At 38.1% G+C, this 14,750-nt stretch overlaps 1 protein-coding gene across 10 annotated transcripts in view; it reads left to right on the forward strand.

Moving 5' to 3' along the window:
* Nucleotides 1-14,750, forward strand: part of CACNA2D3 (calcium voltage-gated channel auxiliary subunit alpha2delta 3) — a 551,700-nt gene that overhangs the window by 280,739 nt on the left and 256,211 nt on the right. For all 10 annotated transcript variants that reach the window (XR_012589415.1, XR_012589414.1, XM_074603368.1 and 7 more), the window contains 3 exons: nt 9,421-9,552; nt 10,933-10,993; nt 11,083-11,233. Coding sequence is in view for 8 of the 10 variants with exons in the window: in XM_074603368.1 (XP_074459469.1) it covers nt 9,421-9,552; nt 10,933-10,993; nt 11,083-11,233 (344 nt within the window). In the remaining 2 variants the exon portion in view is untranslated. The remainder of the gene's footprint in view (nt 1-9,420; nt 9,553-10,932; nt 10,994-11,082; nt 11,234-14,750) is intronic.

Below are 14,750 nucleotides of genomic sequence, written 5' to 3' on the forward strand. Positions count from 1 at the left end.
AATGGTAGAAAATTACTCTGTATTCTCTTTTATCTTTCCTTTTTCTGTATTATTGTCTCTGATGAGTATTAACTTCTCTGATGACTGATTCGAAGCTGTGGAGCCACCATTTTAGTTCCCGTTGTGAAGAGGTGGAAGCAACAGCTGTTTAATGCTGTTATTCCTGTCCGCTTGGGCCTGGGTACTGCGTAACCCATACAGGAGTATATGAAGGCATACCCACAGTACGTAGTGGAGCTTAACTGAGAGCATTAAAGGGTAATGCCGAGTGCGGAGGTGCAGATAGCGAATCCTGCTGCAGGGCTGCTCGTTAGCCCCTGCTTGCTGCCATGCTAGTTCAGCTCTGTGACTGCCAGCCCTGGAACCACATCTCAGCGTGGCCCTGCGCCCCACGTTCCTGGGTGGATGCGTAAGCGAACACAGGGAGGTCTGTTGCCACAGGTTTCCTAAGCGTGAGTTCCCGTTGGGTCCCACTCACTACCTCTCTAGAAAACGTCTCGGGTTTGTATGTTCAAACTGAATTTTGTCCTCGCTGTAATTCACCTGTTTTACTTTGAGGGATGTTGTATAAATGGCATGTGAACCCTTTGAACTATAGGGAGAGAGTGTGGACTACAAAGACAAAATTTTCAAGAATGAAGTAAATGAAGCACAAGCGAAAGTATCACTAGGCTGAGAACATGAATAAGCAGCAAGGCACTGGCAAGCTCTCTTTGAATCGGAGTGAATTTACTGAACTTGAAGGGAGTACATTTTAATCGATATTTAACTGAGACTTTGTAACCAGCTTTAACCCAAGCACTGTTACTGTCCGTACTCTCAACAGCTCTGATTTGGAGGCATGTTGTGTTCGGGGTGCTTACCTGAATAGAAGTCTGAAAAGTTATTTCAGCTTCGTTTTTGATTATCCTGATTTGATTATTACCTACTTTACCCAAGCATCCCTTAAGTGAAGCAAGTTCTCTTCTCACCTGTTTCCAATTACACTGAATGAAAAAGAAACTTTAAGCATGTCAGCACTGAAATTATGGAATCTGTCCCCAGACAGTCATAACTGCAGAACCAGTAAGGAGACAGTTGAACGTATTGGACTAGTTTAATTAGTGTTGCCACATCCAGCTGCATTTGGCTTTTAAAGATGTGTTGGTAACATGTGGCTTGTTTGAAAGGTCAGTCTGTAATGCCATGGTGAAAAGTTCTTACATGAAATACACGTTATATGGCAAGATAAAAAGGGAATGGTATCAATTACCATTTAGACGTACATTTTTAAATTTAAGAAAAGTTTGAAATTCACTTTTTCCAAAAATAATTTATAAACATAATTATTCCTTTTTGTGAGACTGAAGTAGGTTTATGTTGCCTTGTGATCAGCACGGCAGAAGTTAGTGCCCAAAGCCAGGCATTATTTGTTTAGTGTTTGTGCTTGCAAAAAGATTCGTTCTTCATCTCTCAGCAGCAATAGGAATTCATTCCACCCAACAGGTTCAAGGAACATCAATTAGGGCATCATTGTCCTGTCCCAAGAGCAGTTGCCTTTGTCTTGCACCAAGTGCAAAGAAATTTAGTTGCTTTAAACGTACAAGGTACCCTCCTCCTTATCTTCATTCTCTGCATTTTGAGTCTGGAAAAATATTGGGTTTGAGGTTTTCTTGGTGCCGTCTTCCATTTTTGTATGATCACTCTGTAACCCGAAGAAAGGTTTGAGTCATCAAAAAAACCCCAAACCAACAACAAACAAAAACCCCACCATACATCTATTGTCTACGGCTATATACGTGTGTATGTAAATGTATATATTATACACTAAACATGTTATTGACATTATATGCCTAATTATTATTTGGGAGCAGTTACTTCCACTTTCTGTCTGTTTCTTTTAGGCTTTTGCTCATCATTAGCCTCTAACGTGCAAACTGTTTCCCTCTTTTCCAACAGTAATATACCTTTAAAAAAATAATTAAAATTAATTATAATTGGTTTGTTATCTTTTAAACTGCTAATTTTCCTTACTTGTGTTTATTTCATTATTTTAATGAGAAAAAAAGCAATCAGAGAAACAGGGTATGTTCTGTTATTGGCTTATAATAACAAACAAGTAAAAGTACCCAGGCTATCTTGTAGTGTGGGATATATGCATGAAAAACAAATCTCATGATTCAAGACAAGATTATTTTTAATGGACTGAGTTTATATTCTAGGAATGCATTGAGGAGTTTTATTTGCTTTTCAGTTTATTTTGCATTATTTAAAGATTTTTGAAGACTTTTTCTCCATGAACTATGTTGGAAAAGCATTCTTAATCTGGTAATTTAGTGGTAATTGATATAATAGTTCTGGGTTTCTGAGAACCTTTAGGATTGAATATGCAAAAAGAATTGATTAAAAGGTTGTATGACAAATGTAAAAATTGTAGCTTTTGTTTCGTATGGAGTGGAGAAGATTGACATTTGACAAAGAATTACAGAAGTTTATCTAAAGATACATTTTCTTCATTTCATCTACTATTTTAGAATACAGTAATAATTTGTCTCTCCATCCTGCTACATAACACAGACCTCCTTTGATTTTTCTTGGATCTGTGTTGTGTGAAGAGGAGAAAAGGTGGCTTGCTCTTCTGGTTAAGTATTAGTATGCTTGGCTAGAATATAAACTGTTTCAAAATATTGTTTGGCTAAAAACTTACAAAGACATTTTTACACTGTACTTTGTTTATTTAGGTGTCTTTCTTGCAGCTTTTATTTGGCACATTCCTGAAGGAGTAAATAGTGTTTAAGAATCCATAACTGATTTTGCAATGTATTCATCTCAAGATGCTTTTGTGCATCTGCTCAGTGTTTTCAGTATGTTTTAATACTACCTTCAGAGGTTTTGAACCAGCTGAACATTTTCTTATCTCTCAGGCTTTTTCCAGCTATTTTTCGTTTGAGTAAAACTTCCATTTCACTCGCATTGTGCAAACAGCCTTTTGTGCGAGGAAGAAGTACTACACAAGGACTATAAAGCACTACAGCAGTAAGGGACTATTGATTTTTAGAGGATGAGGGACGATGGCTTGTCGTGCTAATATCTAAGTGTGCTCTCGTATCTGATCCTTGCACATTCATACTATGTTGATACCCCCAGGAATGTCGGAGTAGAGGTGTAGTTTATTATGGCCCAGTATGACTGTAGTGCATTTTACGTGCCTTAAACTTTTCTCTCTAAAGGTTCTCATGCTGCCACTTGTATGCAGGAGGCACGATGTGTTGATAAAACTAGGAGGTCTCTAACATCTCCGGTTCAAAGCATTATTTGTTGGTCCCTACTGCACTGTGTCATGTAACTAAGTTGACCTGTTTCTATAATTCCTTGTCCCTCTCTGAATGCCTGAGCAATAGGAATTAGACATTTATAATGAAATGTTAGTTTGCGTGGTCAAAATGGCTTTTGTAAAGATTTGTGAAGAGACCTGCCCTTGAGAAACTTCCATAAGGATGACTTTTATTTCCAAGGCTGTGCCTTGCCTTTGTCATCTATCACTTCGACAACAGCTCTGCTAAAATGGCCCCTTTTGGGATGTTGTGTGTCAAATATTTTAGAGCGCAGTTGACTTCATTGAGCAGCAGTCACATTTACTTTCTTTTCCTCTAATTTGCAGTGTGTTCCACTGGCTTTCTGTATTGTTTGTCATGACACTTTCCTGCCCTGCCACTTGTAGGGGTTTGGATTTCCTGGTGGCTGATAGCCACTGTTCCATCAGCCAGTGCAGAAATTTCTTTTTGCCATGTGTCAGAACTGGTTCTTTTTTCAGTATTCAAGACTAATTTTGCTTCTGTGATGAAATTGCAGTGCATATAGGGTATCTATTCAATTTTGTTAACTCCTATGTTCTGAGCATTTTTTTTCTCCTTTCCTACTTGGAAAACTGTTTCTAACAGTGGTTTTTCATGTTGCTCGCGCTGTCTGTCAGTCGCACCCTGGCATCCTGTTCTGTGGTGTGGTATTTTCTTCCTGATTTTTCAAGTTTCATAGTCTTCAATTTGCATCCTGCAAAAACATGGGAATGAGCGTGTTTCCCTGAAAATACAGAAATATCCTGGTATCTGTGGTCACATTAATTTATGGAGTGATCATCTGTCAGGATTACTGGGTTTTGACCTTAGCTCTCCTCAGCTAAAGGCCTCTTAGCAATCGCTGGGTAGGCAATCCTGTTTTGTTAGACTGTCCTAGTGATAGGCGTGACTGCCCCGTGTGTCTGTCTCCTGTGATAACAGCTCTATTAAAGCACCATCTTTCTAGTTCTTTCTGGGGTGGACAGTAAGGGAAGCATTTGACTTTTGCTCCAAGTTCTTCCTTTAATTTAAAAAAAAAAAAAAAAAAAAAAAGATAATGTTCTGTGTTCACAGATCCTGCTTGTATGCTGTTTCGAGAGCTCTGCTCTGACTCGCAGGTACTCTTCACATACTGGTTGCTTTTAGCTATTACACGTGATAAGCTAAGCAGGGTCCAACCAGGTCAGGAGCCAAATGGGTGACACTGATTTGCTGCAGGACATTTTTTTTTTTTTTTTTTTATAATTTGTTAAGTGACAAGCTCTTAGCAGAGTCAGAACTGAATCTCTATTCCAGAAAGGTGTTAGTGAGAAGTTTGCTGTAATTCTGGCTTTCAAATAAACTAAAGTTGAATCTCAGACCACCTTGTTCACAAACCGCCCCCCCCCAACCAAAACACAAAGTCCCCAAACCCCCCCCAAACCCCAGACCTACTCATGAAACTCATCATAAAAATAAACACATCTGGCCATACTCCAGTTCTCCTGCTGACACTTCAAAAGAGAAGGGGAATGCTATTAGGGCAACGTTGGAAGCTGAAAGAACTAAATACCTACTACTAAGCCTTTGTATACAGTCTTTACCACCCCATATACTTATGAGGAGGGACTGTGATTTCTGACATTGGTGAATGGTTCTCAGTACATGAAGCAAAATGGACAAACACCTTCTTCTGTGTCTACAGATGGACAGATGCTTTGATCTGTGAGCTGATGCGTCCACATTACCCAGTGGAGGCAGAGGGAGGGGAAGAGAAAGAAAAAAGCAAAGGCAGTTGCCAAAATTGGCATCTAGCCCCAGCTCTTGAATATGTTGGACCACCCTGAAAAGCATTCGTATTAGTGTTGAGTAGTATAATTATTAGATTGTTGGTGTATGTCCCAGCAAAGTATGTGATTTTGTTATTCTTTAAAATATGACCAGACTAAATATGTTGTCAGTGTCATCAAAACTAAGCTAATATTGTTGCTATCTTTGAGCCAAAAGGGTGCTGGATTTTGCATTGCTTTGCCAGGGCTTGGTCCTGTAGGCTGTGCTTGTACTGCTGCATTGTATGACGGTACTGCTATGCAACGTTAGGGGCTGCCCTTGAGGTCATCAGTTATTACAAGAAAGAACATAATTTTGGATGTCAGCATCTTTGACAGCTTTCCAGGAGAAATTAGTGATTATATTACAGAGGTAATATAATAGTGAAAAAACTAAGGACCATTGGTAACATTTTTCTTTCTTGGTAATAAAGCAGAGTATGGCAAGAAAGAGAAGCATTCCACACTTTCTTCATAGTCACTGAATTCCTCAGTGGTCTCTCTTATTTTCTATAAACCTTGCTGGAATAATTAGAAAGAAAAACGCATTGTGTATGTATTAGTTTCATTGCATAGACTTATTCTACTCTAGATGTTTTTATGGATTCTGTGAATTAAAATACATTTCATTATAGTGCTAACCTTTGGCATGCCGTTGCACATCTTCCAGTCTGCACGCCTTGGTTGCCTTTGTCGAGACTTCGGATCTGTTTCTGTGGGTCAGCAGTATCTATGACAGCAACTTAATTGCTACATGCATTTCTACTGTTCTTTGGCGATTTTGTTTCAGATTCATGTCTGTGTACCTATTTGCTGGGGGTTGGTTCTATATTAAATATCAGTAAAAAACAGGTAACATCTACACAAACAGCAGTGGAGCAAAATCCCATATAATTGCAAGCCAGCTCATCTAAAAGGCGAGGGAAAGGGAATGTTTTAATTATATTTTAGCTGTTAATATCAGGAAGCAAAAGCAGAAATTATGTTTCAGGAATGGTGGCAGAAGCTATTTACATTTATTGTCTTTGAGCCCCATAATATCACGTTAATGATTCTGCATTTATATTAAGCTTTATCATTTATTCTTTTTCTCCCTCCCCAGATTTCTGAATATTCACAAGCATTTATTTACCACTATTGACATAGAACTATTTTGAGGATGCAGATGGCATTCACCAATAATACAAAAACTTAATACTGTTTCTAAATGAAGTATTGGGGGCAATTTAAGCAAACAAGTGTAATTACTAAACTTGGAAATTGCCCAGAACTACAAACTTAACAAATAGGTTATTAGAAGATGAGACTGTAAAATTTTAATGAGGATATATGGTCAGGAACTCGGATGTATTTAGGACGATGCGTGTGGACAGAGATGCATCCACATAACAGTCATTATCAAATTTAGAACAAGGAGCTCAGGTTTGAAATCCTTCTGCCTCAAGATGCAGTGGCCAGTAAAGACACGGGATTTCCGCATGAAGTCTGTACGCCTGCAGTTTCGTGGTGTGCATACATTTTTTTCCCCACTTCACTTTTCTTTGTATTCTAAGGATTAAACTGAGTGTGACCTTATTTACTTTCTTTTAAAAATGGTTGATGCATAAAATGTAATTTGGTATATTATAAAAAGAACAGCCAGCATAATAGATACGCAGCGTGTAGGAAGGTAGTGAATTGTCACTGGGTTTCATTTTGAAGGAAGGAACCCAGTCGTCATAGTTCACGTTTTAATTGTGCCCTCTTATTTAAAATGCCTGCTTAATGCTCCTTTCAGCTAAAAAGTTCCTATTAGTTTCAGAGTCACTGGATTAATGTTTATAGTGATCAGCATATCGACTCCACCAGTCATGCTCAAGGAAAATTTCCTGATTGTATTTCCACGGAGTTCTCTAATCTGTAGTACAGATGTATAAACATGTTAAGTGGCGCTTCATATATGGGCTAAAAAAAGTAATCCGCTGTTGTGGTGGCATGGATAGTTTAATATGTCTGGGGTTTTTTTTAAAGTAATTTATATATGTAAAACTAAAAACATATAAATATATTTTTTGAAATGCCACTGGAAGGATTTCACATTCAGTTTAGAGCTTAGCAGATGGATGACTTTATGGCCTCATGGAGCCAGAGTGTATGCAGAGTTCAAAGGAAATCATCGCTGGGTTGGGAGGCAGAGTGAAAGTTCTGCTTAGCTGAGCGGCACCATATAGCACAGGTTCATCAGGAAAGGGAATTAAAAACTAGCCTCTGAGGAATCCAGAATAGAAGACATCTGATGAACTGATGATATTGTAAAATACTAAGGTACAGTGTCCAGCCTTGGAACGAGATCTAAATAATAAGTTGTTAAGAACCACTACACTTTATTTTAAATGTAAATTAAGATAGAATTAATCAGTTTGATTTGTTTGGCTTTTAACTAATCCTGATGACTGAAGGGCATATGAAGAGTTTCTAGTTCTCTAGAGGCTTGAGGAAAGGTTCCTTGGTTTTCCTATAAACAGGCTTTTCTAGCAACGATTCCAAGAAAAAGCACCCCACAACCAAACAACAAAAAAAACCCAACAAAACCAACCCTCTTCACTGTGTTGCTCTTTTCAAAGGTGAATTAAACTTATCACCTTATCTTAATATTGTAATGCTGAGTCAATAATGCCACTGTACTCTTTAGTGATAAAGATACTCCACCAGAACTTGTGTGTAGGAGCAGAACCAAAATAGCAATGTTTGAGCTAATTACTGGGAGGTTCCAGTGGACTGAGAATAGGATTCTCATTTTAGTGCATTGTTTCTCGTGTAATGTCTAAATGCTGAACAATGGATCAATATTTTGGTGCTGAAATAGCAGCATATTTTTACAAACTGATGATAGATCCCAGGATAGGCAGTCTTGACAGTTAATTTGTGATGTCTTAATCAACAGCTTGTTCTTGGAGTAACTGCAGAGTTGGAAGCAACTGGACAATGGATTTTGCCAGCTAGGCAAAACTGAAGTATTACCATTAGACTGGTGACATAGGTTTGTTTGATATGTGTCTAGTTGGACAGATTTTAAATCTATATTTCATCCTCCAGGGAAACAAGTAACTATACTAGACATGTTTTAAAAACAACATCTGCTTTGTTGACCTTGCTTTTTCAGCAGTCCATTTATGTAAACCTAAATATTTAGAAGAAAGCAACATTCACAGATTTGTAGCTGAGACATTTCCCTTTTTCTGCTGTTTTTCTTGATGAATGTAAGAAAAGATAACAATTCACCTTTTTTCCACTCCATTAAAATCACATTCTAAGCAATCTTCTGAAATCAGTACAGCGACATTATTTTGCAAGCTAATGGAAGCATCATTTCAAATGCTTGAGAAAATGTTACTGCATATTCATGTATGCACACTTTCATGAATGAAAATAATACATCTGTGATTTTAGTTTTGTTCTTTCTATTCTGCTGACTTCACGTACAGATTGAATTGGGAATACAGTATATCTTAATTGTTTCTCGTCTTTCAAAATTCACAATTTGGAGTAATTTTTAAAGATATGTTCATTTATTTCTGATTACCCACTATCAAACTGAATCTGCACCTTAAAATATACTTGGGCAGCCGGGGTTTTTAAGAATTGATAGATGGGGATGTTTAAACAAGAATAACTTTTTTTCAACATCTAGTTTTTTTGCTTTGTAGTTCCTCTTCCTATGGGAATAAAACATGATGAGGTAATTGTTGTGAAATCTGGGTCCAGTGTTTTCCAAATAACAATTAGTGTCATTTGTCATGAAATTTTGTGTTTGAAGGTATATCGTAATGCATTCAAGTGTGAAATAAAAGACATTTCACTTTCTGTTCCCATACATAAACTTTCAAATATAGTGAGAAAGTTCTTACCAAGTTGAAGATTAAAAAAAAAAAGTATGAAGTCTTGCCATGAGACATTCCATGCATTTAAGGAAAGTAAATTGAGTAAATAATCTATTATTAGATTAACTTATTTATGTTCTCCAGACAAGCGATACAGTAGTTCCAGATAAATGGTCTAATGAGCCATTTTAACTTATCTAAAAAATGTATATGTGGTGTCTCTTCTGTGTTTTAACCATACTTTCATTGTTTAAGTGTATCATTTATTTTGAATCACTTAATTAACAAAGGAAATCGAAAGACATTCTGCAATAGTTTGCAGTCACTAGATTTTTGGGTACTGAATAAGCTGAAGATGACAGAGTTCAAGGGATTCTTTTTAGGTAAAATCACTTTTCTTTGTGTTGTTTTTTTTCCCTCTCCCCACCGCCCCTCCAGATCCAGCCATTGTAAATGGAGTTTATTGGTCAGAATCTTTAAATAAGGTGTTTGTTGATAATTTTGATCGTGACCCTTCTCTCATCTGGCAGTACTTTGGAAGCGCAAAAGGATTTTTCAGACAATATCCAGGTAAGAATAAAAGTTCTTACTTAAAATACACTAAAGAATGCTATGGCTGCAAATTTCCACTGAATGTTGTCACAAATCGTGACTTTCATGTTTGCAGGTTTGATTTTACTTCACCTAGTTTTCAGAGAGAGAGATATCTAACCAACGTTTCCGGTGTTCTGGGTTTTTTCTACCAATTTGCAAAATAAACTCTAAACAGACTGTGAAGAAGGAGAGTGAAAGGATTAGACCCTTCATATAGTACTGAACTTAGATAATGAGCTCTATCGATGCATACAGTAAGAATTAATTGTAATTTATCGTTCAGTTTTTAGACTTCCACTTAACCTGACATACTTACATTTAAAGATCTCAAAAACTTGTTTTAAAGTTTACTTCACACCAGTTGTAATAAAATGCTTGTATTATTTCTATAGAAATAGGTTAAAATGTGTAGTTAACAATTAAGTTTTATGCTTCATCACATACCAAATTTACTACATATTAACTAAACTAAAAAGTTAAATAAACTGATCCTCAGCTCCTGTAACTTTGGATCAGGCCCATAGTGGGAACTGTTGCTTTAGCGGACGTGGTTTAGCAAGCCATGGATTTTTAAGCCTGAAGTCTTGAGTTTAATGTGAGCAGGTTTACTATAAGCTTGTATGTCTGAAAGTAACTGAAAGTAATGGCTACTACATCTGTCTTAGTTCTAGATTATAGTTCAGTTCTCAAGCTCCATGGTATTTCAAGTGTAGAGGAAATATTTCAAGCGTAGAAGATAGTCCTTATTTTAAAGGTTGTTTCTTGATTTGTGCTAGAAAATTAGTGTAAAAAGCAGGAAGGATTGTCCTGTCGATTTTATTAATTATTTTTTTTTTAGTTGGAGATGATTTTTATCATATTTGTTTTGACCCACAGCCAGGACATATTACCTCTTCAGAGTGATGTGAGCAAAGCATCAGGTTTATGACCTGTGAGTGAAGCAGGATAGCATAACCTGTGGAGATCGGCCATGGGCAGTAAGCGCTCAAGATTTGAAAGGGACTTGGCAAGCATAAAGCTTGCCATAAAACATAAAGCCCCCATAAAGCTTGCCAGCACTAGTGACCAAGTATGACAATTCTTTAGTGACAGTAATATGATGAACATGGTAGGCTTGAAGAGGTTTTCACCTTACAGTAGGCTAAAACGGAGAGAGGAGGAAAAAAAAATCTTTTCCGGTGGTTCTATTTTATTAAATTATTTTTCCCAGTATTTCCTATTTTATAATGCCATTGCCTGTTAGTTTAAAGTGTGAAACTCCCTTAAGTGCTACTTAGCCCCAATACCACAGATACATTTTGAACAGGTACTGGGAAAATGTAATTTAATCTTTTTATCTCATGTATTTTAAAACAGGAATTAAATGGGAACCCGACGAGAATGGAGTCATTGCATTTGACTGCAGAAATCGAAAATGGTAGGTAATGATGGCTGCCAGTGTTAAAGAAATCTGAAAGGAAGAAGTTCAGTATTGAAAAGAACAAGTTGTTTGGTCTTTTTTCTTAGGTACATCCAGGCAGCGACTTCTCCAAAAGATGTGGTAATTTTAGTAGATGTCAGTGGCAGTATGAAAGGTCTTCGCTTGACTATTGCAAAACAGACAGTTTCATCTATTTTGGATACCCTTGGAGATGATGACTTCTTCAATATAATTGCTGTGAGTATCTCATGACTTTTCTTCCTCCCCAAATTTTTTTTTTCTTCCATCATTTGTTGCTATCTGTCATGTTTTACATCACACAATTCGCTTGAACAATGTTGCAGGCAGGTGATGGATATAAGATGCCATCTGAACCAACTGGACAGACACTGTGATTTTCCAATGCAAGCTTTTCCACGTTGACAGTGTTTTCAAAGTGTTTTTCGATGACTTGCAATCTGAAACCCCTTAAACAAGTTGTCTTGAGTTTGGGAGTTGCAAAGAATAATAATCTGCATCGTAGTTTGCCTGAAATTTATGGTGTATGGTAGTTTATTTTCCATGGTACAGGTATCTGTTTTAGATCCATGAAAAGAGGCTAGTTTTACAGTATTTAAGAGTAATGGGATTAATCATGTAGGTAAGGATGGCTTTAACATGTCCAAAACCGACATCAGAACTACAATTTGCAGGGGGAGGGAGAGGGAGTAGGAATTAGTGGTTTTATAAATTCTCCTTTGCTGATATTCTTTTGCTAACACTTTATAAACATGGGGTTTTATCGTATGTATAGATCCTAAAAATGTCTTCAAATGCTTGATTGTAAGGAGGATTTTGCTTTTTTTGCTACAAGGGAAGTGCTCTTTGTGTACTAAAATAAATGACCTTAGTGACAGCAGTGCAAATCCTTGAGATTGTATGGAGAATTAAGTACGTAAGCCTGAGGTATACGTGCATTTGCTGTATTTTTAACAGATAGCAAGCAGTTAGTTCAGAGTATCTTTCATACTAATCTCCTTGCATGATAATTGCATAATTATCAGAAACTCATGTAGTAGAAAGATGTAATTACATATTGTATAAAAAAAATTTACTATCCTTCAAAAAAATTGTGATTAACTGTAATCTAAATAGCTTTTGTCAGTTGAAAGAACATTTCAGCTAAGTAATTATTAAGATACTTGACCAGCCATTTTTTGATGTATAATCTCTGTGTTTATCAGTAGTTGTGACAGTTACTGTGAATGATGTAGGAAGAAAAAAGAAACATTTTCTTTAAGTGAAGTTTTTACTTCAGGAAAAGCAAAAAGCTCATCTATATCAAAAAATGTAAAAATGTATGTAGCTAGAATCCAAACTCATGATTTTGCCTAAGTAGTACAGCAGAAATACTGTGTAAATACTTCCAAAAAAGCAAAAATGAAATAAATAAACTCTACTTTTTTCAATTTAAAATTTAATTGAAAATTAACTGAGCTGTGCGTAAAACAGCATGGAGTCACATAATTTTTACGTAATTAACACAAACTTCTGATCACTGATTCGGGCATTGAGAAAAGGAAAGAAACACTGAATCGAGCCTTTCTGCCCCTTGCCTGGGCTCGGCTTCTGCCCAGCATTCCCGCCCCCCCAACGCCTTGGTTTCGGCACCCATTACCTTCGCTGCCTGTTTCAGTCCCTCCCCTCTCCTGGGCGAGGTGCTGGGGGTCGGGGTCCTGTGTAGGTTTCTCCCAGCAGCTCTGTGCGTATTAATTTCTCAGTGCCACTCTTCCCTGCCCACTGATTTTCCTCTGCTCTTTATTTTTTCCTCTTCAGTGTGGGTCACCCATGGGCCTCAGTCCCTCAGGACGGTCCCCACCTCAGCCTGGGTCACCCATAGCCACAGTCCCTCAGGGTTGTCCCTGCCCTGGTGTCAGTCACCTGCAGGCCACGGTGTCTAGAAGCACACCCCTTTCACCGTGACACTTTTCCAGCGGTGTTTCCAAATGTTTCCAGCCCTTGATGGCTTCTCCCTTACGCCTGCCTGCGGGGGGATGCCACAGCCGCCTCAGGCCTGCTGCTGCGGCGGGGTTGGTGCCTCACAGGCTGCTCCGAGCCGTGTCAGCGCTGGCTGGAACGCGGCCTGTCCCACGCGGCCTGCGGTGGCAGCCCTCTCCTGCCGACGCCTAATAGGTAGTTTGGCTAGTATAAGAAATTCTTAATATTTAGAAAGGTATGTAATTGCTGTGGTAATTATAGTATTTTTCTGAGGTAATTTTTTCATATGAAGGCTCTTTCTTCTCTCTAACCTCTTTTAGGATGAATATGTGTTTATTTGTTGAAATAAGTAGAAATAGCAACTGAGAATGCAGTTTTATTCTTACCAGCTCAGCTGTTTAATTTCATTAGGTCACTGATGGTTTAGTTACTGTGCAAATGTGAACCTGAAATTATTCACGGCATAGAAAAAGAGGTACTGCAGAAAGGCAGGGGAAAGCAGGGAGACCGTGACAGGAGTGACAATGAGCATGGAAAGTGCTGTCATGTCACCTTGAAGCTACCTTAGTTTTGGGCTAAATGTCACAATATAATCATTGCTCTCTCGCAAGGCACAAAACAATAATGTAAAGAAAACACAAAACTTATTTCCTTGAAAATGTAACAAACTGGTAACAGAGACTGGTGCTGTGGAGGAAGGAGTGGACGTTTCAATGAGGAGTGGCATTGGTAGTCTGGGGTGGATTATGAACTCCTAAAATTTGATGTATTAGAGGAAGACATAACGAGGGTGCACTGTGGTCTAAGTGATGAGCAAAAATTACTTCTGAAGCACTGCTCTGAGTAAGTGCCAGCAGGGTAAATGATCTTTGTCAAGACTGGAGAGGATGTTTGAGTGATCAAAACGTGAGACAGCAAAGCCCACACAAGAGGCTTCTTGGCGTGAAGGCATAGCTTTTATCTATAGATAAATGTGTTGGAGTGAGATCACATCTTACCTGTTTATGATGTAGATACAGCCTGGTGATGTGAAAATGGTTCAATTTGAAGGTAAGATGCACGTATGTCCGTATGAGAAATCCCATTTGTAACATGGATCTGTGTGTATATAGCAAGTCTCTGTATCTAGAGCTGGCCAGCTGTGCAGTGTGTGCAAAAATAGATCCACTGTGCCTAAATGTCTAAGGCTCTTCACACAGCTGATACTTGCTCATGCCGAATGTTCTTCTGAAAGGCCTGTCCAAATTGTTTCTCTGTGAGGGCTGATGGACATCTGGAAGTCTGAGACAAATGACCAAGTACCGCTTTCTCTTCCCAGACCAAAATTTGAGGTGGAATAAGAGCTTTATGTGGGAAATCTGGACAAAACATACACTTACCAGCTGAAGCGCCTGAGTGATTGTCAGGATGGCTTTATTACGCACAGTGATTAACAGAACAAATACTTGCAACAGAAGACTTCTATGAGGAACTGGGTTAGGAATTTGGAGTCAAATAAGTTAAGGAGCTCTCTCTCTGTTGTATACTTACAAGAGGGGAGAACGCTAAAGCATGCTTGCATCTTGAGGCAAAAGAAAGAAATGCAAGGAAAATAGTGCTGAAAGATGTGAGAGAGGACTTACAGATGAGCAACAGCCAGAATGGAGCAAGTGGAAGGGTTATGCAAGCAGATGAGAAACTTTTGTGTTACAGTAAGAAAGGAGAGCACTTTTAAGTTAGCCAAAAGAGAACATGAGGTTAGAGAAGCTGGACTGGTGTAAGACAGGGCTCTGTGTCG

Source organism: Larus michahellis, chromosome 10, assembly GCF_964199755.1.
Source record: "Larus michahellis chromosome 10, bLarMic1.1, whole genome shotgun sequence".
Lineage (NCBI taxonomy): Eukaryota > Metazoa > Chordata > Aves > Charadriiformes > Laridae > Larus > Larus michahellis.